The 27,091-nt window shown below is 42.4% G+C and overlaps 1 protein-coding gene across 1 annotated transcript in view; it reads left to right on the forward strand.

Annotated features, from left to right (window-relative positions):
* Nucleotides 1-27,091, forward strand: part of BRCA2 (BRCA2 DNA repair associated) — a 105,572-nt gene that overhangs the window by 58,153 nt on the left and 20,328 nt on the right. The window contains exons 11-18 of the mRNA XM_077484110.1: nt 2,249-2,347; nt 5,975-6,044; nt 10,758-10,969; nt 15,988-16,178; nt 17,064-17,248; nt 21,656-21,826; nt 22,198-22,537; nt 26,723-26,878. Of these exons, the coding sequence (XP_077340236.1) occupies nt 2,249-2,347; nt 5,975-6,044; nt 10,758-10,969; nt 15,988-16,178; nt 17,064-17,248; nt 21,656-21,826; nt 22,198-22,537; nt 26,723-26,878 (1,424 nt within the window). The remainder of the gene's footprint in view (nt 1-2,248; nt 2,348-5,974; nt 6,045-10,757; nt 10,970-15,987; nt 16,179-17,063; nt 17,249-21,655; nt 21,827-22,197; nt 22,538-26,722; nt 26,879-27,091) is intronic.

Genomic DNA, 27,091 nt, shown 5'->3' on the forward strand with positions numbered 1-27,091 from the left:
AATAAAAAAATAATAATTAACCTGCTCAATAGAGCAAGTATTGCTGAATTAGTTATAGCTGTGACAAGGTAAGGGTATGTCTTTAATATTGTCAGGATAAAATTGAATATTTTTTTCTGCTAAATATTAAATATGGTAAATTAATATTTTGCATTCTCCTTTTCTGTCAGTGGGTAGAGTTTTGGGCTACTTTTCAAGTCTTTTAGGCTCTTCCTTTTTGCTTTTTTAACCTCCCTGTCGGTATCCCAGAGCGTGTCTCTGCCAGGAGCGGTAACCCCGAGTCGCGCTCGGGGTAACATTGTAGAGCTGCCAGCAGAGCCCTTACCTTCTCCTGGCGATCCAGCGATGTCCTCCGCTGTGATCGCCGGTGAGATCACCGGCATCTGACTTCCTGATTCCGTTCCCTGCGAGCAGCAGCGGCGCGTGGGAGCAGAACTGGGCGGGAAATTCAAAAGTGAAACACGCACACACATAAAAAGAGGTGATACATTGTAATCTGAGAGGATTACACTGTATCTTCTCAGATCTGACACTGATAAATGTACAGTGCCCCTTGCCTCCATTGTACTGTAATATGTGCCCATAAAATATTTATAACATGGCATCAAAAAAGCGCCACATTCGCTACAAAAGCGCTTTTGGACCAGTTGAGTGACAGCGACAGCAACACAGTTGCTCGCAGAACTGAGTGATAGTGAGTCATGGGGAGATTTGTCGTCTGACACTGATCTGGCAAGTGACAATGGTGATGATCCTGCACCTGACCTCAGCGATGTGCGCACTTGGTGCTCTATTGACTGCGATATGGACCAGGTAGCGCCCCCAAGATTCTCCTTCACTGGATCACCTGGGATGAAGGTAGATGTTGAGCGTGACAACCCTCTGGCATATCTGCAATTATTCCTCACTGAGGAGGTAATTGAAAAAATTGTCACAGAGACAAATCACTACCAAGAGCAGCAATCTGCTACGCTGCATGCCAGGTTTTCCAGAAGCAGAAAGTGGGAACCGGTGACCAAAGAGGACATCTGGCAGTTTCTGGGACTCATCATTCTTCAGGGGGTGGTGGGGAAACCATTCCAGAAATGGTACTGGACCACCAATAAATTACTGGCCACAGTAATTTACACTGGTAAAGGCATGAAGTTCAACCTATGCGTCTATGGGATGGCCACATCATCTGTCCTTACACTGCTGGAGCCGTTGCTGAACCAGAGATATTGTGTGACCATGGGCAATTTCTACATGTCTCCGGGAACTTTTTGAGGTTTTGCTACAAAACAAGACTGATGCGTATGGTACCGTTAGGCCTAACCAACGTGACATGCCATCGATGTTTTCCAAGAAAAAACTAAAAACCAGAGAAACGGTTGCCTGGCAGAAGGGTAAGATGATGGTAATGCGATGGAGAGACAAGGACATGTGTCTCATGAGTACTGTGCACAATACCTCCACTGCCACAGTCCACACAAAAGGTGGGAAAGATGTGCTGAAGCCGCAAGTCGTGATAGACTATAATAACACTATGGGAGGTGTCGACAGGCAGCATCTACCAGGATGTGCGTGGTTTGCTGTTCAAAGAGAGATAGCAATGGAAAAAAAGTCCTGAAAAGAAAGCCGTTTCCATTGTCCAGATTGTGACGTCGGACTGTGTGCTGTACCTTGTTTCAAAATTTATCACACCCAGGATTGAATTTTCTTTGTTTGACAAATTTCATTATTTTGTATTACATTAGTGAATAAAATTATATTTATTAGATTATAATTCATTATTTTGTTTTTAAAACTTTATCACATCTGGGATGTCTACTAGAGTCTGGTTTGGTCAGGTTTAAGTAAGTAATTACTAAGAATTGCAGGCCTATAATACATAACACCAAATTTCCACGCCAAAAATAATACCGCTTTTGGTACAAAATTCCTGACCTAATCATACCGCCAGGGAGGTTAATCTAAAAAGTCTGTTTTAAGGAATCCAGTAGCTCAAATTAAATTAAATTGAAATACATAAGTTAATGACTCATCTTTCAGACTTGCAATCAAATGGGTACATTTTTCTGTGCTGTCTTTTAGGGAACTCGTAGTGCCTCTGGGAATCATTTTCTGTGTATTAGATGTTTATCAATGTATATATTTTTTTTATATGTGTGTGTTTATAATCTAAAACCATTTATAACACATTGGTTTTAGGACAATTTTATTGCAAATAATCATTGTAGTTTCCCTTTTTAATTATGTTTGCCCATAGGTGAACCTCCAATCAAAAGGCAGCTTTTGCCAGAATTTGACAGATCGTTGGTGCAAGAATCAAAGCTGGCTTTGAAACCTTTAACAAGCAGCCCTCATAGTAGGTTTACATTGAGGTTATCATGTAACTCGCAATGCTGAGATTAGTAAATTATTGTGTAAAATCATTCTTCAGCCTGACAGCGAATGATGATTAAAGTGAGTTAGCAGTTTAAGGCATTCCCAGGTTCTTCAATATATGACCCTCAAAAACTCTGTCCTATCTTACTCATAGCTATAAACACCCTCCTGGTTTGCAGCTCAGTAAGCTCCCTACTAAAATTCTGCTTCCTTAGTTACTTCTCTCAGCCTATTGATTGGATAATAAAGGAGCAGCAGGCTATTCATTTGATAATTATTGTGCTGCTTTCTCCCTTTAAGTATATTCATTGTTAGGCTGACAAGCACTGCCTAAAGAAATAAAAGCCCTGATTGGCGTAAAGTGGTTGTAAACCCAGTGAAGTGAATAGCCTCAGATGATACACAAAGATGAAACAAATCCTCCTACGTAAGTTTTACTTGTTTATCTGTGGTCTTCTCTTCTCTACATTCCTTCAAAGTTCTGGAAATACTTCTTCATCTGTCAGTATCACATAGTAGGGGGCCGGGAGCTGCAGTTAGAAGTCTTGTACACTGTGTGAGAGCTGATTGGAGGAAAGGGACACATGGCAGAGGAACGATGTTGAGATGTGTTGTGAATAGACAAGCTGTGTGCTGAGCTCTCCTCCCAGTCATAATTGTATCTCTGGGGTTGGGACAACTTGTCAGAAATGACACATGCTGATAACTGAGGAATAAAGCACCATAGAGAAATTACACACAGAGCTTTGGAGAGAGACAAGGAAACACTACCGATATATGTGCTTTGTTCCGATTTCAACCACTTTAATGCTGCTCTAAGACCCCTTTCACACTGGGGCCGCATTAGCACTAGAGCACCGCTCAATTTCATTCATTCCAATGGGCAGATTGGAAGATGCTTGCAGGACTTTTTTCCCATCCCGAAATTGCACCGCCCCCAGTGTGAAACCAGGGCACACTGGAATGAATGAGAGGCAGTTTTCAGGTGCTTAGCAGAGGCTATTTGTAGTGCTAAAGTGCCTGAAAACCCCAGTGTGAAAGGGGTCTAAGAGGATTATAGGGACTAATATCAAGACCGATTCTGGTACAAAGGCTTGCTGTATTTAACCACTTACGGATCGGCCACCATCGTTAAACGTCGGTACTTTGAAGAAGAATATTGTTGTTAGGGCAGCAGCTAGCTGCCAAAGTCCCGGTATCCTCTTCTTCAGCGGACGGTCCACTTCAAGTTAAAAGTGATCTCTGCGGCGGATGATCACTTTTATCCGGGGGGGGGGGGGCGTGGGGATTCCGGTGCCCTCAGGCGCTTAAGGTGCCGTCGGTAATGGGCGGAGGCAAGAGCATCCTCTCCCTAGCCTGACATGGAGATGAGTGATGAGAAGATGGCCCCCCACCCATCTCATTGCAGGACATCAAAACGTCAATTCCGCCTATAGCTTTTAAAGGGCCAATTTTTTTTTTTCAATGACCACTTTTTTTTTTTTTATTATTATTGCATTTTAGTGTAAATATGAGATCTGAGGTATTTTTGACCCCATATTCCATATTTAAGAGGTCCTGTCATGCTTTTTTTTTGTATTACAAGGGATGTTTGCATTCTTGCTTGTAATAGAAATAAAAGTGACGCAATTTTTTTTTTTTTAAAAGAACAGTGTAAAAATAAAATGTAAAAAGAATAAGAAAAAAAAATGTTTAAATGCGCCCCGTCCAGCCGAGCTCACGAGCAGAAGCAACCGCATATGTGAGTAGCGCCTGCATATGAAAATGGTGTTCAAACCACACATGTGGGGGAAACAGGAATGTTTACATTCCTTGTAGTAGGAATAAAAGTGACTTTTATTTTTACACTTTTCTTAAAAAAAAGGTAAAATAAAATATATTTTTTTTAAAAGCACCCCATCCCACGAGCTCGTGTATAGAAGCGACCGCATTCGTGAGTAGCTTCTGCATATGAAACCAGTGTCCAAACCACATATGTGAGGTATCGCCAAGATCAGTCGAGAGAGAGCAATAATTTTAGCCCTAGACCTCCTCTGTAACTTAAAACATGCAACCTGTAGAATTTTTTTAAACGTCCCCTATAGACATTTTTAAGGGTAAAAGTTTGTCGCCATTCCATGAGCAGGCGCAATTTTGAAGCATGACGTGTTGGGTATCAATTTACTCAGCGTAACATTATCTTTCACAACATAAACAACAAAATTGGGCTAACTTTACTGTTGTCTTATTTTTTTTAATTCAAAACGTGTATTTTTTCCCAAAAAAAGTGCTTGCAAGACCGCTGTGCAAATGCGGTGTGTGACAAAGTATTGCAATGACCGCCATTTTATTCTCTAGGGTGTTAGAACCCCAAACATATATTTATTCAAAGTAATTTTCTAGCAAAAAAAAACGTTTTTTAACTTGTAAACAACAAATCTCAGAAAGAGGCTCAGTCCTTAAGGTGAAAGTAAACCCTGGTGGGTTTTACTTCCTCTTTATTTCCCTGCAAAGGTAAAGCATATTGGGCTACTATGCATCGCATAGTAGCCCATTATGTGTCACTTGATACTGAAGCCCCGCAATGTGTCCGTTGTCCCCACTAGCTGGAAACGTCCATCTTCGCCCCTCTTCTTTCCAGGACCATGAACACCGGCTCTGTGAATGGCCGGTGTCATGTGACATCACTCCCACGCATTCGCATGGGAGCCGCCAGTCTCGGCATGACCCCTATATTAGAAACAGTACGATGTGCCATTTGTAATAGGTGCTCTGGTCTTTTGTAAATATCTCCTGAACCATGGAGTTTTAGGAGATATTTCAAGCACCTACAGGTAAGCCTTAATATAGGCTTTACCTGTAGGTAAAAGTGGGTTGTACAGGGTGTACAGCCACTTTAAGTGGTTAAAAATGCATACATACAGCAGGTGTTAAAATATTTAAAAGTGCAAAGAGGAGAAATGTATTGCTAAGCCCTTAAAGGTGATGCATGTCAAAGAGGAGCAGTTTCTTTGTCAGAAATGTGTTGCTTGTATGGCTGGATAAAAATTGACTAAGCCGAGTGATGTCATTGGTGTGTGGCTTTTCTATATCTGCAAGGAGTGAGGACAGGATCCTTAGACTGGCACCTGATTGGGTTTGAATTGGTGGAGGCTTTGGTGCAATGACTCCTGCATAACGAACTGTGAGAAATAAATATATTGTTTAGAGTTTACTTACACTTAAAAAAAAAAAAACCTTCTCCCTGCGACACGTCATGTCCCGGGAGACTGCGGGACCATTCTGAAAGCACAGCGCACATGCGCATGCAAGGTGGGGGAGCTGGCTTTGAAGCAGCAGGAAGTCACAGCCAGCTTCCCACAGTCAAGATAGCAGCACCGGGGACCTGGAGACCGGAGAAGAACTGGCCCTGGGTAAAGATGGCACTAGATCCTTGGCTGGTGTTTGTTTATTAAGTTAGTATTTGTAGCTGCTGGCTTTTCATTAAAATAAAAAATGACTGTAGTTCCTTTTTAGTGATGTTTCTCATTTTATCATTTGCACATCTATCCCTTTTTGGATTTGTTCTTGTAATTCCAGCAATTCTAGAGCTGGCCCATGATAAACCTATTGTTTTTCTGTTTTGTAGGTGATTTTAAAGATAGAAGAAAATTTTTATACAATGTTTCTTTAAAGGCCTCGTTCTGTGATCCTATGAGGTAAAGTAGAAGCAAATATGAACTTCCGTTTTTATACTTTCTGTATAATATAGATATTGACTAATCCTTTCAAAATAAATCAAAATGACCAGAATGGTAAATATCTTTTCTGAAAGATTTTGTCTGCTATCTGATTTGCAATTTAGTCCGCTTTCATTGTTTATTTAATATCTTTTAGATTTAAATAATGCAAAACCTTACATGAGTTCAAGCCTCTAGCATTGTTTGCCAGCTGATGATTCTATTACCCTGGCAAACTTCCCACATTTAATGTTCTGCTGTGTTGATGTTGTTATTCACTTGCATCTCTTGTCTTTGGACATGAAATATGAAAACTTAAAAAAATAATTAGCTTGTATGCAGTTGAGCCCAGCTAGTTCTATGTAATGTTTTGAAGCAAAACCTTAAAATATTTTTCTCTGCATATTAACCACTTCAATACCGGGCACTTAAACACCTTCCTGCCCAGACCAATTTTGAGCTTTCAGCGCTGTCGCACTTTGAATGACAATTGCGCGGTCATGCTACACTGTACCCAAATGAAATTTTTATAATTTTTTTCCCACAAATAGAGCTTTCTTTTGGTGGTATTTGATCACCTCTACGGTTTTTATTTTTTGCGCTACAAATAAAAAAATACCGAAAATTTTGAAAAAAAAAAGTTTTTTTTTGTTTCAGTTTCAAAACTTTGTAAATAAGTACGTTTTCTCCTTCACTGATGGGCACTGATGGGGCTACACTGATGGGCACTGATAAGGTGGCACTGATGGGCACCAATGTGGCACCAATGAAGTGGCACTGATGGGCGACACGGATGGGCGACACGGATGGGCAACACGGACGGACACTGATAGGTGGCACAAATTGGCACTGATAGCTGGCACGGATGGGCGGCACGGATGGGCATGGATAGGCGGCACAGGTGGGCATGGATAGGTGGCACAGGTGGGCATAGATAGGCGGCACAGGTGGGCATGGATAGGCGGCACAGGTGGGCACTCATAGGCGGCACAGGTGGGCACTCATAGGCGGCACTCAGGCGGCACAGGTGGGCACTTATAGGCGGCACAGGTGGGCACTCATAGGCGGCATCGGTGTTATAGTAATGGATGCCAATCAGTGCCAAACAATAATGCATGCCAATCAGTGATGCCCATTGTGGGCACTGATTGGCATCCATTATGGGCACTGATTGGCACCCATTGTGCTGACTGGCATCCCTGGTGGTCTAGGGAGGATTATGGATTTTATTACCTTTTCCCTGGTGGTCTAGTGGTGTCCCTGGTGGTCCAGTGTGGGCATCCTCGGGGGGCTGTGCTGATAATCGATCAGCACAGACCCCCCCCTGTCAGAGGAGCAGCCGGTCGGCTCTCCTCTACTAGCGTCTGACAGACGCGAGTGAGGGAAAGCCGATCACCGGCTCTTCCCATTTACACTGTGATCAGCCGTGATTGGACACGGCTGATCACATGGTAAAGAGTCTCCGTCGGAGACTCTTTACCGAGATCGTAGTTGCCGGGTGTCAGACTGACACCCCGCAACAACGATCGCCGCGATGCGCGCCCCCAGGGGCGCGCAGCGGCTCATAATCCTAATCACGTCATATGACGTCCGGTTAGGATTATGAAACCACTTTGCCGCCGTCAATTCCCTATAGGGCGGGCGGCAAGTGGTTAAAAAATAGACAACCAGTGAAAGCTTAGAGTTTGGGATTAAGAAGGTTGTATCATTTCAATGTCATAAAATGTTGTGCCACTGAAGCTCGGAGCAAATGGGAGGATCAAACCATTAAACAATCTGATACCAACGCACGTCAAAATTTAGTAAACATATTTTTTAACCGCTTCAGTCCTGCAAGGTTTTACCCCCTTATTGACCGGGCCATTTTTGTGATACAGCACTCAATTATTTTAACTGACAATTGTGCGTTCGTGCGATGCTGTACCCAAATAAAATTGATGTCCTTTTTTTCTCACAAGTAGATCTTTCTTTTGGTGGTATTTGATCACCTCTGCGATTTTTTTTTTTTTTTTTTGCACTATAAACAAAAAAATCGGCAATTTTGAAAAAAAAAACAATATTTTTAACTGCCAGCTATAACACATATCCAATAAAAAAATCAACAAATCAAAATTTCTTCATCAATTTATCAATTTTATATAGTCTGCTACATATTTTTGTTAAAAAAATCCCAATAAGCGTATATTGATTGCTTTTCGCAAAAGTTATAGTGCCTACAAAATGGGGGATATTTTTATGGCATTTTTATTTTTTTACTTGTAATGGCAGTGATCAGCAATTTTAGCGGGATTGCGGCAGACAGATCGAATACCTAGCTCACACTTTTTGGGAACCAGTGACCAGTGATTTTTACACTGATCACTGCTAAAAATATGCACTGACGCTGTATAAATGACACTGGCAGCAAAGGGGTTAACATCAGGGGCGATCAAAGGGTTAACAGTGTTCCCTCAGTGTGTTTCTAACTGTGAGGGGGATGGGCTCACTGCATGGACACCCTGATCCGTGTTCCTGATAACAGGAATACTAGATCAGTGTCCATGCCTGATAGCACGGTGGTCTGCTTGTTTACATCAGCAGACCGCCGTTTTGGCTCTGCGGGGATCGATAGCAGGTGGCCGGCTGACATCACGTCTGCCGGGCCCACTAATTGGTTCCCCCTTAATTGAGAGAATGGTCAGAGATTAAAATGTTTTTATCAATATATTATAAGGCTGTAGTATGTATATTGTCTGATTTATTGGATTGTCTGCTCACAAGTAACAGATTTGCTTCACTTACCTGTTGCTTGTACACACGATGAGAATATTGTACGAAAAAAAGTATTCGTACCGATCATCCGATAATTTGTTAGCACAGTACACCGCTTTCAAGAGCCGATCACGACAGTTCATGCAACAATATCTGAAGAGACGAGCACCTAGGTTTTTCTCGTATAACAGAACAAACGATTTTTGAGTAATTAGTATTTCTACGGAAAAAATTGTGTGACCAAAGCCACGCATGCTCAGAAACTAAAGAAAACATTACAATACATTATATAGCTTTTTTGAAGTTGTATTTTGTTTTATGAGAATTTTCGTAACTTTAGTAAAAATCTATTTGTTTTCTATATGAAACTAGCATGCAAAAAAACGTCCGTTTTAATATTCTTATTGTGTGTACGGGGCTTTACAGTAGAGCTGCACGATTCTGGCTAAAATGAGAATCAAGATTTTTTTGCTTAGAAGATAGATCACGATTCTCGCACATCATCTTTCATATTAAAACAAAAAAAATTGGGCTAACTTTACTGTTACTTTTATTAATTGAAGTGTATTTTTTCCCAAAAAATTGCGTTTGAAAGACCGCTGGGCAAATACAGTGTGACATAAAATATTACAGACATTGACATTTTATTCCCTATGGTCTCTGCTAAAACATATATAATGTTTGGGGGTTCCAAGCAATTTTCTAGCAAAAAATATTGATTTTAACTTAAGAAACAAGTGTCAGAAAAAGATTTAGACTTTAAGTGATTAAACTTCCTGCATTTACACATGGTTTAAAAACTTGGCAGATTGCCTGGATTTTTTTCCTTTTGATCTAAGAAGGAAGAGTTAGTTACAATGTTTCATTTTAAAAACTTTGCAGACTGCCTGGATGTTTTCTTTTGACAGCTGATTGAGCAGATAAGTCCACGTGTTATATGAAAGAATCAGCAAACTCTGCAATAGAGATCGTCAGGGGGTTGAATCGAGATAACGATTTTTTTAAACAATTGTGCAGCTCTACTTTACAGATGATGAAATCTGATCTTTAATCTGTCATTCATACAGTATATTGTAGCAGCAGTTATGTTTATACAGTGTACAGCCTCTCATCCCACAAACCATTAGTATTCTTGAAGCACATTGACAAGATCGTCCAAGAGGACTTGGTTAATGACGTAATGTAGATTATCCTATAAAAACAAGTTGAAATGCTGATATCACTAAATTCTAGTGTATCTATAGGCTATATTCTCCAATGCATCCTTCCTGCCTACAAAACAACTTATTCTTTGTATAGTTCAAATTGGGTTAAAGTATAAAGTGCATGTAGCTTTCTAGGAAAGCTGTGGAATGATATTAGAAGACAGTTAAGTTGTAAACATGCATGCTGAAATTGTGCACTGCCCAAATATGCATGTTTTATAATATCTGAGATTGTCCCTGGAATGGGAAAATGCTGGTAGACATCTTAAGACCACTTTTGTCAAAGGAAATCACAATCTTATTTCAAAATCAGATGTCTGGTTCAGTCTTCTCGTGCTCATCACTGCTGCTGATGGTCTGTCTATAGTGTAATGTCTATGGGTTTCCTGCAATAGATGTAGAAGACCAGCATAACTTTTTTTTTATTGTTACATGATATTTATAAATGACAGGTTCCATTCTTTGGCTAGTCCAATAAAGGATCTAAAATAGTTTTTAAAGCCTTTACTGTCAATAGATCTCTCCATATAATGAGAATATCCTGATTTTATTCATTTAAAAAAAAGTTGTAATTGTACTGTATATGCACACACATGTGTGGTGCCCCAATTACATGTCAAGTTAATGGCGACACCTGTGTAACAAAGCCCCAAGGTCACAAATGGAAAGTAAAGTATCTGTTTTAATAATACAATAGTTTTATGATAATCAATTGGAAATACTTAATTTCTTTCAGCTTTTCTTCTGGAAAGAAGGAAGCCCAGGTATCTCAGCTTATTGCTAGATCAGCTGCTTTTCAACAGTCCTCGTCAGACAATCATGCTCATGCTAATGCTTCTCATGATGGAAGGCAACTGAACAAAATGCCTTCTTACAAACCAGCTACTGGCACATTATCTGAGGAATGGACAAGTGACCAAGATGACCTAGAACCACATAATAGTGAGGGTAAGTCAGATCTTTAATGGTCCTCTGTTCTCATTTGGGAGGGCTTTCTGTACATCTTGCCATAAGTAAATAAAATCACCAGAATAATAACGAAGGGAGAATATCTCTTTAGCAGGGAGGCAGCCAGCAATAAAACCATGTTTCTTTCATGTCTATTGAGGGACACAGGACGTCCTAAACCTTCAGGTTATTCAGCCTCCTACAGGAGGATTGGACATTGGCAATCACTCTAGGCCAGACATGGGTAACCACTCCCACTATCAGCAGTTTCTTACTAGTGTCCTAGGAGGGTGGACATCTTTTCTGCAGTTCTGCTGTGTGTTTTTTTTCCTTCAATTTTTTTTTTCTTTTCCTCCAATTGACACTCTTCTTTTCCATCACGCTATGTCTCTTGTGGGTATAGGTTGAAAGTGACCTTTAGGGTGTAAGGGGCTTTCCAGACTCTGTTTTGGTAAAGGTGAGTTTTTTCACGTCTAGAGCAATCAACACTGCCTCGGCTCTTGCTTTTTCTCTGAAGACTTCCTTGGTAGATAGGCCAGTTAGGGCTGAGCACCTGAAGCTGCTTCAGTTAGGGTAGGGTGAGCATTCTTTTCCCCCCATTCCCACAGGTTTTGCCGAGGAAGAGGTTAACACAGTTAAACAGTGCTGAAGTCATCTCCTGGGGGGAACGTTACTTGTGCTTTGCACTCTTTACCCCCATAGTGATGAGGAAGCATTTCCACACTGCTGTCCTGCTTGAAAAGGCCCACGTCAAACTTTGATCTTCAGTACATTGCTGCTGCCCGAGCATCAGCTTGTTACTTTTACCAGTGCTGTTTCTAGCCTTGGGTTCCCACTTTCCAGAGTAGGGGAATATTTGTTGAATTTTGTGCACTCTTAGACAGTTTGCTTCTCAGGTACTGTGGGGAGTCAGGGATGGGAGGTAGTCTTGTAGGGCTATCGACTGGAGCGGCATTCCCTGCATTCTCTTTGGTTTCTTACATCCAATCAAGGTGTCATTGCCAACCAGTTTATCATTTTCAAGCCCAAAAGCAGGTTTTGCCCAATTTTGTATTTCAGAGCTCTGAATGTCCTCATTCAAATCCTGGTGTCTCTGGAGGTCAGAGACGCTTACTTGCATGCCCCCATATTTCCAGTGCATCAGTAATTCCAACGCATTGATGTGGGGTCACTGCACTACCAGTTTGTTGCCCTATCCTTTGACCTGTAGTCTGCACCTCAGGTGTTCACCAAGTTCTCCTGTTGAGAAAACATGTGGCAGGGACTGTTAAACAGTGGTTCAGAAAAAAAGGTTTTAGCTCTTTAACTCAAGAGCGGTCTGACTATCCTGCTATTGCTAGACCTATTTATTTCAGTTACTTATATAGCGCCATCAATTTATGCAGTGCTTTACATATACATTGTACATTCACATCAGTCCCTACCCTCAAGGAGCTTACAATCTAAGGTCCCTAACTCACATTCATACATACTAGGGACAATTTAGACAGGATCCAATTAACCTGCCAGCATGTCTTTGGAGTGTGGGAGGAAACCGGAGTACCCGGAGGAAACCCACGCAGGCACAGGGAGAACATGCAAACTCTAGGCAGGTAGTGTCATGGTTGGGATTCGAACCAGCGACCCTTCTTACTGCTAGGTGAAAGACCTGATGGCAGCATCCTTTTTAGGCAGTTCCATTTGTGCAGTTTCACTCCAGACCCCTACATTACAACATTCTGTTGTTGTGGGACAAATCGATCTGGTCCCTGGACAGTCTAATTTGTTTATCACCAAGGACCAGATTGTCCCTAGCCTGGCAGGGTGAGAATCCACAGTTGGGAAAATCCTTCCCATCTTTTGGAAGAACCTGGTGGTGGATGTCAGGCTGGAAAGGAGTCCTGGGCACCCTGGTGGTGTGGGGAACTTGCTAAATGGAGGAATCTCATGCTCTGATAAACATCCTGTGAGTGATTTAGCAGTCTCTGCAACTCTGAACCATCTAATAGAGGATCATCTGATCTGGATTCACAGTGCTGGTGTACATCAATCATCACTCTTGCCAAGGCCTGAAAAATAGTATGGGTCCTAATTCATTCCAGTGAGTTGTTTCTTTCAACCAGTGAGCTGAATGCGAAAAAAAAAACTGATTCCCGAATCGCTCATGCTGTGCTATTGTGTTCTTACAGCAATGAGCCTTCCCCGCCATCAGAACACACTGTTCAGTGTTGCCTGTGACACTGATCATTTGGAAAAAACTGACAAGCTAATGTACAACCAGTCTGCCCATACGTTGCCTGAAATCCAGACGGTCCCTGCTGAACTGGCCGAATTTTTATATATGTTTGGCTGCTATTATAGTTAATCTGTCCCAAGGACTGCCCTTATTAACCACTTGAGACCCGCGCTATAGCCAAATGATGGCTACAGCGTGGACCTCCTTTGCCGGGACTACGTCTATTGACGTCGTCCCGTGCACGAGCGGCCTGCGCGCCCTGTGATCGGCGAGTCTATGAGACTCGCCTGATCACGGATCCGAGCAAGGGGTCGATCTCGACCCCTTACCACGTGATCAGCTGTCAGCCAATGACAGCTGATCATGTGATACAACGGAGCCGGCGACATCAGTCCCGATCATGGCCAGCTTACCAGTGCCCACCTGCCCCCCTCAGGAATAAATAAGTGCCCCTGTAAGTGCCACCCAGCAGTGCCCACAGTGCCACCCAGCAGTGCCCACAGTGCCACCCAGCAGTGCCCACAGTGCCACCCATCAGTGCCCAGACTGCCACCCACAATCTGCCTCAACAACGGTGCTGCACCCCAGTGCCACATATCCGTGCCCATCAGTGTCATCTACCAGTGCCCATCAGTGCCACCTATCAGAGCCACCTATCAGTGCCCATCAGTCCCATCTATCAGTGGTACCTATCAGTGCCCCTTAGTGCCACCCATCCGTGCCATCTTATCTGTGCCCATCTTTGCCCATCAGTGCCACCTTATCTGTGCCCATCAGTACTGCCTTATCTGTGCCTATCGGTGCCACCTTATCTGTGCCTATTAGTGCCGCCTTAACTATGCCTATCAGTGCCCACCAGTACAGCCTATCAGTGCCCACCAGTACAGCCTATCAGTGCCCACCAGTGCAGCCTATCAGTGTGCCTCATCCGTGCACTTCAATGAAGGAGAAAAATGACCTGTTTGCAAAATTTTATAACAAACTATTAAACATGATTTTTTATTTTGCATCTTTTTTTGTTTAGCAAAAAATAAAACTCCCAGCTGTAATTAAATACCACCAAAAGAAAAAAATGATAAAAATTTAATTTGGGTACAGTGTTGTATGACCGCGCAATTGTACCGTATATACTCGAGTATAAGCCGAGATTTTCAGCCTCTTTTTTGAGGCTGAAAGTGCCCCCCTCGGCTTATACTCGAGTCATCGCTGTCTGCCCGCTCGATCAGCGTGTCGAGCAGACAGACAGCGGCCATTCTGATTCAAAAGCCGCGCCTCCGGCTCCGCCTTCGCCTGTGATAGGCGGAACACTGAATTTCCCAGCAGCCTGTGTTCCGCCTATCACGGGCATCTTCTCATCCTCGTACTACGGACGAGGATGATACGACGTCCGTGATAGGCGGAACACAGGCTGCTGGGAAATTCAGTGTTCCGCCTATCACAGGCGAAGGAGGAGGCGCGGCTTTTGAATTTTACAATGGCCGCCGACGAAGAGGGCACGGGACGGAGGCAAGGCAAGGCACGGCACGGCACGGGACAGGACAGGACGGGACGGGACGGGACGAAGGCAAGGCACGACACGGGACAAAGGCTCGGGACACAGGTAGGCTGGACACACACACACACACACACACACACACACACACACACATGGAGACACACACACACGGATGGATGGATGGATGGAGACACACACACACACAGGGATGGATACACACACACACAGGGATGGATGGATGGATGGATGGAGACACACACACACAGGGATGGATGGATGGATGGATGGAGACACACACACACAGGGATGGATGGATGGAGACACACACACACAGGGATGGATGGACACACACACACACAGGGATGGATGGACGGACACACAGGGATGGACGGACACACAGGGATGGACGGACACACAGGGATGGACGGACACACACACAGGGATGGACAGGCATGTCTCACCCTCGGCTTATACACGAGTCAATAAGTTTGCCAGTTTTTTTGGGGGTAAATTGGGGGCCTCGGCTTATATTCGGGTCGGCCTATACTCGAGTATATACGGTAATTCAAAATGCATCAGCGCTGAAAGCTGAAAATTGGTCTGGGCAGGAGGGGGGTTTAAGTGCCCAGTAAGCAAGTGGTTAACATACAATGCAGGAAGGCAGTTTTTAACCCTTTGTTAGGACACAGTGTTCAAATCTAGTTACAATTGATAATTAAGATCTACCTGCACAGTACAGACAAGGTTGATTATGGCAAACACAGCTGTCAAGCCCCCTTACAAACAAAGAAAACTATAAGTAGCAGTTTTCCTTGCTGGAGGGTCCAGAATAAATCATCTGAAGAGGTATGCTGCAACTTTAAAAAATGTTTTTTTTAGTTCTGCTATGTGAATGGGGACATGTAACAAATAGTAGATTTTCTGCTGCAAGAGGGAAATACACTGTAAGCTGTAGGCAATTCACGATTTTCAGTTTTCTTGGTCTATTAGCTTTTGTCTGGTTTTAACCACACCTTCGTTAGACATTTGTGATCTTACCAAAGGTAATGGAATTCCTGTGTCCCTTGTTAGATAGGGAAGAAAATAGGATCTATTTATGATTATGTCCTTTCTACTGCTTTGCTACAAAACCAAGGCGTAGTGAGAGAGATGTTTTCTGAGCTAACCTACAGTTTATTTGCCAGTGTTCAATCCTTCTGTAACTTCTGTTATGCTGCCCTTCCATTGACAAAGGGTTTATGGCAAGTACAAAAGCCCTGTTTTACTGAATGGTCTCAATCTCTTTTTTTTTTTTTTCTCTGTTACAAGATGTTTCCCAATTGCTTGCAAGTCTGCATTGTGCCAGAGACCTGCAGGAAATGAGAGTACGAAAGAAACAGAGGCAGAACATTAAACCATACCCGGGATCATTGTATGGACTGAAAGCTTCTTCTATGGACAGAATTCCACTGGTTTCAGCAGTACAAGGGAAGCTGCCTACAATGTACCCAATGGAACAGGTATAGTCTTAACCCCTGGGAAGTTATAGTGACTTCAGTGAATGCATCTCTCTGTCTACTCTGGTACCCATGAGAAGTTACAAGTTTGCCAGCTGTTTTTTCGTGTGGATTTACATCAATAAACTCGTATGACTCACTAGGTATATACCTAACTGGGTCCATTACATCTGGTAAGCCTCCTCTCAAGTGGTGGCGGATTTCTGCAAAGCATTCACTGAAGTCACTATAACTTCTCAAGATATTGCACTTTGTCACCATATTGTTTCACTTATGGACTCTTAACACGTTCACCTTGGTGGATATACGTATATCAATTTTTTTTGTATATTTGGATAGAGTGTTGTCTAAAACATAGAATCATTAATAGTGTTAATTTATGCAGAGTTTTTTTTATCACTATTAAAGTTGATTATATTTTTTACACTGGTAAAAGGTTATATAGATATTGTCATATATATAATCTAAGCGCTGCACCTTTTTTATTATTTAACCATTTGGTTTGTTGTAGTAAGTCTGCGGTGCTGGCAGCTATTATTTATTTGTTGTTTGTGGATAGCGCGTTTTTTTCTCACTTTATATAGTCTTAACCCCTAAATTGGGGGAAAAACACATTTATTTTCCAGCAGAATTTCAGTGATATGTTTCCTTGGAAGTGTCAAAAACCTGGAGCAGGCAGAACATCTGTGAGCTTTCTGATGCAGAATTAAACCTTGTGTCTTGCTGCTGTGCTTAGTTTTGCCATGGTGTATGACCTGTGACATGAAACAGTCTTCCGCAGCCTCACCTTAGTAACAGACTTTGGCAGTACTGTGTGTGTGTATATATGTAAAATTATATATAAAATATATTTGACTGTAAAGACTATTTGTGTGATATTTTATTCAGTTGTACAGGTTTGGAGTTTTGAAAAACCACATTGGAATCGACAGTGAGACAGCCAAGATGTTTGACTTCAATTGTCTGGATTATTTCACAAAGATCTGTCTGTCTGGTGGTGGAGTGCAGATCGCAGATGGTGGCTGGCTGATACCTTCTGATAAACTGACTGCTGGCAGGGAGGAGTTCTACAGGTAATGCTGTGTTTCACTTCTTTCCATGTTGGGTTGATGTGAAAACCCAAACCTATGGTGGACGTTATCTGGAATACTTAACTTCAGTGGAAGGGTAGCATGTTAAAAATTTAATATTTGCTTTTACACTTGTTATAATAAATCAGCATGCACTGTAAAAGGAATATGCCAGTATGTTAAACAACAAAAAAGGGTATATACATTCTGGGGAGTTCATAAACGGCGCCTACAACACTCTTCAGAATTCTGTCATACTTCCACGCAATAAATGTCAATGTGGGCGACAGATTTACAGTTTTAAATGGGTACATAATTTAGGGGCAAGCACCGTGTGTCTGTCACACAGCACAGTACTCGAGGAGTTTTGGAGTTGGTTTGGCAGAGCCTGATGGGGATTCAAAGATGCTAGTTCCCTATCAGGTCTGCTCCACTTGTATTCCGCAGTGGACAGATCTACAGCCAATAAAGAGCCTGCTATTGGCTATAGAATCTGCCCACTGCCTGATATCAGCCACAAGGAGAAAAATTGTTCCTTTGTTTCCCTATCAGGCTACACCCACTGTCAGTATCACTGGTTGCTATGAACCTGTCGGCTGTGAAGCTGACCATGTCCTTGACAGCTGTTGACAGGTGGGGAGGAGAGGGGTAGCTGTGGCAAACATGCCACTCTGCTACACGGCATCATACAGAGACTGGCACTGTCTGCCTGTATCTGTATGCCAGCTTAGAGTTTCTTAAAGTGGTTGTAAACCCTTAAAACACACTTTGACCTGCAGGTAAGCCTAGATTAAGGCTTGCCTGTAGGTCCAAGAAATATCTCCTAAACCTACACGGTTTAGGAGATAATTGCCGAAAGACAGGCACCGCTGTCTACGGCGCATGAGCCGTAGACGGCGGCGCACTGAGCGAAACATCAACGACGAAGATGCCACGCGTGTCTGCTCCTGTGCGCATATGCGGGAGTGACGTCATCGCGGCTTTGCCGAATGACAGCGGCGGAGCAGCGAGACCCACCGAGAAGATGGATGCGCCAGACTACAGGGGACAGCGGTGACTTCTCTGGCTCCTGTGTCAGGTAAGTGACACATAATGGACTACTATGCGATGCATAGTAGTCCATTATGCTTTACCTTTGCAGGGAATGAAAGAGGAAGTAAACTCATCAGGGTTTGCTTCCTCTTTAAATACCACTGCAGGTAATTCTTGAATTTAATGCAGCCATAGTACCATTTTGTAAAAGAGGCATTATTAGGAACTATCTGAATCTGCTGCACGTTTTCAGTAAAGCTACGGAATCTGGCGCATCAACAGTAGCACAAATGCTTTATTGAATACCCCCCGGTGTTTATAGTATATCATTTCTTTTATTGCACACTCTATGACAACAGGGCATCTTCATATTCATTACAATAGAGTTATGCTGCCATCTTAACATGATTGGACAGTGCCAAAAAACGACAGGAAAATCCCTTCCAACCCATTTTGGATCTCAGGAGTCTTAACAAGTTTCTCCAAGTTCAGAATGGAATTGGTGCAGCCCATGGTGGCCTCCCTCCAGCAGGGAGATTTCCTGGCATCCGTTTATATCAAGGCTGCTTAGCTGCATTTTCCGATCTTTGTACCTGACCAAAACTTTCTGTGTTTTGCAGAGAAGGACTGTAACTTTCAGTCTGTGACCCAGCTGTTTGGCTTGTTCATAGCTTCCGGGGGGGTTCACCAATGTCCTAGGACCATGCTCTGGGACTCCTGCATACCTAGGGTAGCCATGTTATAGAGTACCTGAATGACTTGCTTATCAGGGAGTAATCTGTTTCGTAACTGGAGAACAATGGTTCTCGCATCCACACTGAGTAGGTTTGGATGGATTTTAAATTTACAAAGGGTCGCATTCGTCCCAGCTCAGCAGTTGGTATATTTAAACCTGACCCTGGACACCATCCAGGTGAGGGTTATCCTCCCTTCAGATAAATGTCTTGCTCTTAGAGTTTAGATGGACTTGCTCAAGACGCAACACACAAGACAAACCCCTCAATTTGTTTTTGCATGAGGGTACTGGCTAAGATGGTAGCCTCCTTCAAGGCACTTTGCCCAGTTTCATTCCAAACCCCTTAAACGCAATGTTCTTGTTGCATGGGAAAGGAAGACTCTGTCATTGGATTCCCCAATGTCGTTACACTCATTTGTGATGGGGAAAGCATGCCTCCTTTTGTCTTGGAGGGTCCTTGCAACAGATGCCAACCTGGTGGGCTGGGGTGGAGTTCTGTACAGCCTCTTCATCCAGGGAACTTGGTTACCACAGAAGAGGTCATTGCCCTTCAACATCCTGGAATTGAGGGCGATCACTTTTCCCTGCTGAATTAGTCAGTGCAGATGATGTGCCTTTCTAAAATAAATCACTAGAAGTTAGACTGCTTAAGAGGAAGTGGATCTCGTGCACACTTCACAAGCCAACTATTGATCGCTGTAGCCCTCAAACTGGGGGTCTAAAAGACACCTGGTGTCATTTAAAGATTTGTCACAAAAGGTTTATATTACATAAGGGGCTAAAAATAACGTTTAAGGGAAAAGTTAACTCTGTTATCTCTAGTGATGAACTGTAGGAGCTTTTAAAGCATCACCTGTAGATGATAGGTTTGACATGTTGGGTATCTATTTACTCGGCACAACCTGCTCTTTTATATTTTACCAAAAAAGTTGGGTAATATGTTAGGTCAAAGAAGTAGTATTCATGGGCTACAAGCTAGATTTTCACTTTATTCCTCTGCCTGATTCATGTTGTCAGTTTGCCAGCATTTCCGCAGCATCTAACAGACATCTACACAACCATCTCTTCTCTCATTTGCATTGTTACAGAAGTGGAGAGCATTCTACTCAAACTTGTTCAGTTTCCAAACCAAAAAGGGGCATACACCTCTAAAGTTTTTTATTTGGGTGCAAAAATTCCACAAGGAATCTACTAGGTTGGTCATAGTCTCCTTCGATCTAGGGGAGTTTTGGGCCTCTGTGGATACTCAGGGTGTCTACTTGCACGTCCACACATATCAACACTACCTTTGTCATGCTGAGAGCACACAACCTTGGCCTTCCCTTTAGTCTGCCCGCCATACCTTGAACATTTCCCAGGGTACTAGCCCTTATGCTTACTCTACTCTGCTACTTTCACTCTGCGTTCCTATTGTCTGATATCTTTAACAGCTTGTTTTAACCACTTTAGCTCAAGGCCTTTTTATGGCACTTTGTTTACATGTAACAATCAGTATTTTTTTGCTGAAAAATGTCTTAGAACCCCCATTATATATTTTTTGCAAAGCAGAGGTCCTATAGAATAAATTGGTGGGTGTTGCAATTTTTTATGTGGGGGGGGGGTGAGCACTTATTTATTTATTCATTTTAAATACCGTATTTATCAGCGTATAACACGCAATTTTTTTCTCCTTGAAATCAGGGGAAAATCATGGGTGCGTGTTATACGCCGATCTCCGCTGATTGTGAGCACAGAGAGCGCCGTCGAAATACACATAGCCGGGTGTGCTCGAGTCCTCTTGGCTCCGCTCACAGCCATGCCAAGTCCCGCCCTATGATGGACATAACGCAGGGACTGCGACTGTCACATGGTCTACTCCTAGATACTGCTCAGTTCCTGGGGTTTCTTTCTACAGGATAAGCCAATTACTTATGCTCCCGAGTTCAGATTCTGCAGTTCAGAAACTGTTCAACCCTCCACTTTTGCATGAGGCTTTTGGATTTGATGGTGGCCTCCTTTTGAGGCAATCCCATATGACCAATTCTGTTGGCTGGATGTTGCAATATTCGGGCCCATTTTAATAAATGATTAAGAAAACAAGTTTTGCGTTAAGTCAAAAATCTTGTTTTCTGAATTGGTCATGTATTAAATACTGAATGTTATGTAGTTGTCTATGCAGCCAGCAGGTGCATATTTTGGCTTCTTATTCCATATTTTCCTGTTTCTGCTTTGCTACTTTGTTTTAAAAAGCTCATTGATTATGAAGCTCAATAACTCAAGCTGAACATCCCCACAGTGGCTCCTCTCCTGGATAGCGCAGTTTCTAAAGATGAATTGTAAAAAAAAAAAAAAAATGCATGGCAAAAAAAAAGCCTGTTTCATAGTTAATTTTTATGTGGACAACCAACTATTGACAAGTTTTAGTTTATTTGCCAAAATACAGTATACATGGTTTGAAGATCAGCCCGTGCTGTTCCCAATATTGTCAAGTAATAGGGATTTGTAGTAAAATATTATCCTAGAGAATGAATTGAACCCCTGCCAATTTTCTGTGTCTCTGCCTTTTCCTCACGCTCTGTGGTTGCTGAAGATAGGAAGAAAGGTTTAGTAAAGCGTTTAACACTTTTTCTGTGCATTGTGCTAAAAATGGCATCTCCCAACAGAGCTCTGTGTGACACCACAGGCGTGGATCCGAAGCTGATCTCCTCAGAATGGGTGTACAATCACTATAGGTGGATTGTATGGAAACTGGCTGCAATGGAGGTCATGTTCCCTGAACAGTTTGCAGGAAGATGTCTGACACCAGAGCGAGTCCTGTTACAGCTCAAATACAGGTCAGTATTATGTTATCTGTCTGTTTACTAGTAAATCCTTTGGAGTCCTTCAGTTAAATTACTAACTGCCTAGTTACATTGTCATTGGTGGGGTTCCTTTCTTTCAAGGGCAATGCATAGTGAACAGCTGTTTTTAGAGATAATTGGTTCCTGGAGGAAGGAATCTTCTGTTTCACCCACAACAAACAGTTATATTCCAAGTTCAGTCATGAACTTTGGCTGTACTTCTCCTTTAAGGGCTTAATGCCTGCAGCCAAGCGGTACAGAGTTGCAGATTTGTGTGAAACTGACATACATTTGATTTAGGATAACATGAATATGCCATCTCTAATTACAAATAACAGTACAACTGAGAAATGTTCTCTTCTAAGGTATGAAGTGGAAATTGATAAAAGCCGGAGATCAGCTCTCAAGAGGATCATGGAGAGAGATGACACAGCAGCTAAGACCCTTGTCCTTTGTGTTTCTAAAGTCATTTCCTGGGGAGGCAATGATGAGAGTGAGTCCAAAGATCCTAAGCAAGGTTCTGCTGTCATTGAGGTGACCGATGGCTGGTATGGAATCAAGGCTTTGTTGGACACTTCGCTAACTGCACTGCTCTACAGAAGGCGGTTGTTCGTTGGTCAGAAAATAATAATACATGGGGCAGAATTAGTGGGTTCAGAAGAGGCATGCACTCCCCTGGAAGCTCCGGAATCTCTTATGTTGAAGGTAGAAATGGTTCTTTTCTGCATTTGTTTTTTTTGATTGTCCGTAACTGAGAAAAATCTGAAGATCTTTATGAAGTTAACCTCTTTATATTATGTTTCATAAAAACAATGGACAGACGGTGGATGCATAAATCTCTAAGGGCAGATATAAAATAATATAAAATGGAGCAAAAATTCAGTTGTACACAACAGCCAATCAGATTCCTTCTTTCCTATTAGTTACATAGTTGCCTAGAAGGTGACGTTGAAAAAAGACATAAGTCCATCAAGTCCAATCTATGTGTGTGATTATATGTCAGTATTACATTTTATATCCCTGTATGTTTCAGTCGTTCAGATGGTTATCTAATAGTTTCTTGAAACTATCAATGCCCCCCGCTGAGACCACCTCCTGTGGAAGGGAATTCCACATCCTTGCTGCTCTTATAGTGAAGAGCCCTCTACGTAGTTTAAGGTTAAACCTCTTTTTTCTTCTAATTTTAATGAGTGGCCACAAGTCTTGTAAAACTCCCTTTTGTGAAAAAGTTGTATCCCTATTGTGGGGTCACCAGTATGGTATTTGTATATTGAAATCATATCCCCTCTCAAGCGTCTCTTCTCCAGAGAGAATAAGTTCAGTGCTCGCAACCTTTCCTCATAACTAATATTCTCCAGACCCTTTATTAGCTTTGTTGCCCTTCTTTGTACTTGCTCCATTTCCAGTACATCCTTCCTGAGGACTGGTGCCCAGAACTGGACAGCATATTCCAGGTGCGGCCGGACCAGAGTCTTGTAGAGCGGGAGAATTTATCATTTTATCTCTGCAGTTAATCCCCTTTTTAATGCATGCCAATATTCTGTTTGCTTTGTTAGCAGCAGCTTGGCATTGCATGCCGTTACTGAGCCTATCATCTACTATGACCCCAAGGTCCTTTTCCATCCTAGATTCCCCCAGAGGTTCTCCCCCCAGTGTATAGATTGCATTCATATTTTTGCCACCCAAATGCATTATTTTACATTTTTCTTCATTGAACCTCATTTGCCATGTAGTTGCCCACCCCATTAATTTGTTCAGGTCTTTTTGCAAGGTTTCCACATCCTGCGGAGAAGTTATTGCCCTGCTTAGCTTAGTATCTTCTGCAAATACAGAGATTGAACTGTTTACCCCATCCTCCAGGTTGTTTATGAACAAATTAAATAGGATTGGTCCCAGCACAGAACCCTGGGGGACCCCACTACCCACGCCTGACCATTCCGAGTACTCCCCATTTATCACCACCCTCTGAACTCCTCCTTGTAGCCAGTTTTCAATCCATGTACTCGCCCTATGGTCCATGCCAATGGACCTTATTTTGTACAGTAACGTCTACGGGCCTTCCTTTATCTAGCTGGCAACTAACCTCCTCATAGAAGGTTAGTAGATTGGTTTGGCAAGAATGATTCTTCATGAATTCATGATGATTACTGTTAATGATACCATTTTCATTACTAAAATCTTGTATATAGTCCCTTATCATCCCCTCCAAGAGTTTACATACTATTGATGTTAGGCTAACTGGTCTGTATTTCCCAGAGATGTATTTTGGGCCCTTTTTAAATATTGGTGCTACATTGTTTTTTCTCCAATCAGCTGGTACCATTCCAGTCAGTAGACTGTCAGTAAAAATTAGGAACAATGGTCTGGCAATTACTTGACAGAGTTCCCCAAGTACCCTCGGGTGCAAGCCATCTGGTCCCAGTTATTTATTAGCGTTAAGTTTCCCAAGTCTAATTTTAATTCTGTCCTCTGTTAACCATGGAGGTGCTTCCTGTGATGTGTCATGAGGATAAACCCTGCAGTTTTGGTTACTGAACCCCCCCCCCCCCCGATTCCCTAGTGAAGACTGAGGAGAAGAATAAATTCAATACCTTTGCCATCTCCCCATCCTTTGTACCCAGATGTCCTTTCTCATTCTTTATGGGGCCAATATGGTCCAGCCTCTCTTTTTTTTACTGTTTATATACTTAAAGAATTGTGTGGGAATTTTGTTGCTCTCCTCTGCTATGTGTCTTTCATGTTCTATCTTAGCTGTCCTTATTGAACCCTTACATTTCTTGTTGCATTCTTTATAAAGTCTGAATGCTGATGACGATCTCTCAATTTTGTATTTTTTGAAGGCCTTCTCCTTTGCTTTTATATGCATTTTTACAGTGGAGTTAAGCCATCCAAGACTTTTGTTCGCTCTTTTAAATTTATTACCCAATGGGATGCATTGGCTAATGCCTTTATTTAATATGCTCTTAAAGCAAACCCATCCCTCCTCTGCGTTCTTTGTTCCTAAGATTTTATCCCAATTTATGCCTTCTAGTAAGGTTTGTAATTTAAGGAAGTTGGCTCTTTTGAAATTCCGTCTCTTTGTATTCCCTTCATGTTTCCTATTTGTGTGATTTATACGGAAGCCAATTGACCTGTGATCGCTGTTTCCTAAATTGCCCTGTATTTCCACATCCGTGATCAGGTCTGTATTATTGGTAATCAGTAGATCCAGTAACGCTTTATTTCTAGTTGGTGCGTCTACCATCTGATCCATAAAATTGTCCTGCAAGACATTTAGGAACTGGCGAGCCTTAGATGAATGCGCGGTTCCCTCCGCCCAGTTTATGCCTAGATAATTAAAATCCCCCATTATAATAACACTTCCCATCCTTGCTGCTAATCCAAATTGTGATAGGAGAGCTGTCTCCCCTTCCTCCCTCAGGTTAGGGGGTCTGTAGCATACTCCCAGTATTATTTTCCCCTTAGCTTCATCCCTTTGAAGCTCTACCCATAAGGATTCCATCTCCTCCCTAGCTCCCTTAGTGATGTCTTTTCTCACATTCACTTGTACGTTATTCTTGATATATAGGCATACCCCTCCCCCTTTTTTACCCTCTCTATCCTTGCAATAAAGGGTATACCCTTAAATGTTTGCCAGCCAATCATGAGAGCTGTTGAACCAGGTCTCTGAAATTCCCACAAAATCCAAATCCTCCTTGTACAATAGTATCTCTAGTTCACCCATCTTGTCCGCCAGGCTCCTGGCATTGGTGAACATGCCACATAGCTTGGACCGGTCGCATATTATCCTTTTATTGGGTGTTTTGATATTGCAACTAGGACTTGCTACTATACTTACCTTGGGTTTATGTGTTTTGGTCAACCTACCACTAATGTCCGCAATATTTTGTTCCAATAAATAAAATATGGAACCTGTCAGTTTGCTATGGGCATCAGCTCCAGTTTTCATAAATCATCCTCTCAATTCTAGATGTTCCTCGATAAACTTCCTAATTGCATATCAAGTAAAAATTGATCGCATAAAAAACATTAGGCTTCTCTTCTTTTTCTTCCAGTGTTCAATGCTTTTCCATTCACACAGTGAGAAATTTACAAATCTGCTAGGATGTGACAGCTGGGTGGAATAAATCTGTTCAAGGCCTTTCTTTTATTGGTCAGTAGACATCCATGCTCTGGTTCCCTCCTGAACTCTTCCTTCAGTTAAAAGAGAAGTATGGGTTTGGGGGTTTTTCCTCCATCATACTTACCTAGTTGGATGCAGAATTGGTCCAATGCTGCATCTGTCACCCCGCGCTTCTACTCCAAGAACCGAGCGATCAAACACTGCCAATGGCTCGGTTCTCACAGCTCCCTGAGCAGAGACCTGCTGACTGTCAATCAGTGACTCTCCACCCTGCTCCTCCTCGCTCACTGGAGAGCTGAGCTGTGGAGGGGCGGGGAGCGGGGGTGTCAGTCCAGGCACCTGGTGGATCCAGACTCCCATTGTCGGGATGACGCGGTGCTCTGCTCTCTGCTGAAAACGGGTCACAGGAGTACAAAATAAGTTGTACTCCTGTGACCCATAGGAGAAGCCCAGCCAAACAAGCTCAGGCTGGACTTCTCCTGTAAATGATTATTTCCTTTTGTCAGCCAAATTCTATATTTCCAGATAATTATACAAAGTAGCAAAAGTCATCCCGTGTGCTTTCTTTGACCAGAAATACAGAAATGTTCTTTTCCTGATGCTCATTATTGCTTAATTATGCATGCAGATTATCATAAGAAGTGAGCAAAGGGTAGACAGAGAACTTTATGTATACACCAGGGAGCAGTGTTCTTAAATGTGTTTAGGACTTTAGATTTTACTAAAACATTTATACTAAATTATCTTTCTTTCTTTTTTTTCCTTAGCTTGCAGCCAACAGTACTCGTCCTGCTCGCTGGTATACAAAGCTTGGGTACTTCTGTGACCCCAGACCTTTCTGCGTTCCTCTATCATCCCTGTTTGCCGAAGGTGGCATTGTGGGGTGTGTTGACATTGTCATACAAAGGATCTACCCTATACAGGTAAGCCTGGGATTTAAAATAAACATACAGTGGTTATATTTTTTTTATAGCTTATTGCAAATTAATATTATGCAGAAGATGGTGCTCTTAGTAATTACAAGCTGGCAACTCGACAGCTTCTTCATGGAAAATTTTTATTTGCGCATAATAGCAGCAACAGAATCCAAAACTGACGCGTTTCGGCCTATACTTTCATCATAGAATGGATGGCGC

The sequence above is a fragment of the Lithobates pipiens genome, unplaced genomic scaffold (assembly GCF_037356315.1).
Source record: "Lithobates pipiens isolate NorthernLeopardFrog02 unplaced genomic scaffold, aLitPip1_a1.2 Scaffold_16, whole genome shotgun sequence".
Taxonomy (NCBI): domain Eukaryota; kingdom Metazoa; phylum Chordata; class Amphibia; order Anura; family Ranidae; genus Lithobates; species Lithobates pipiens.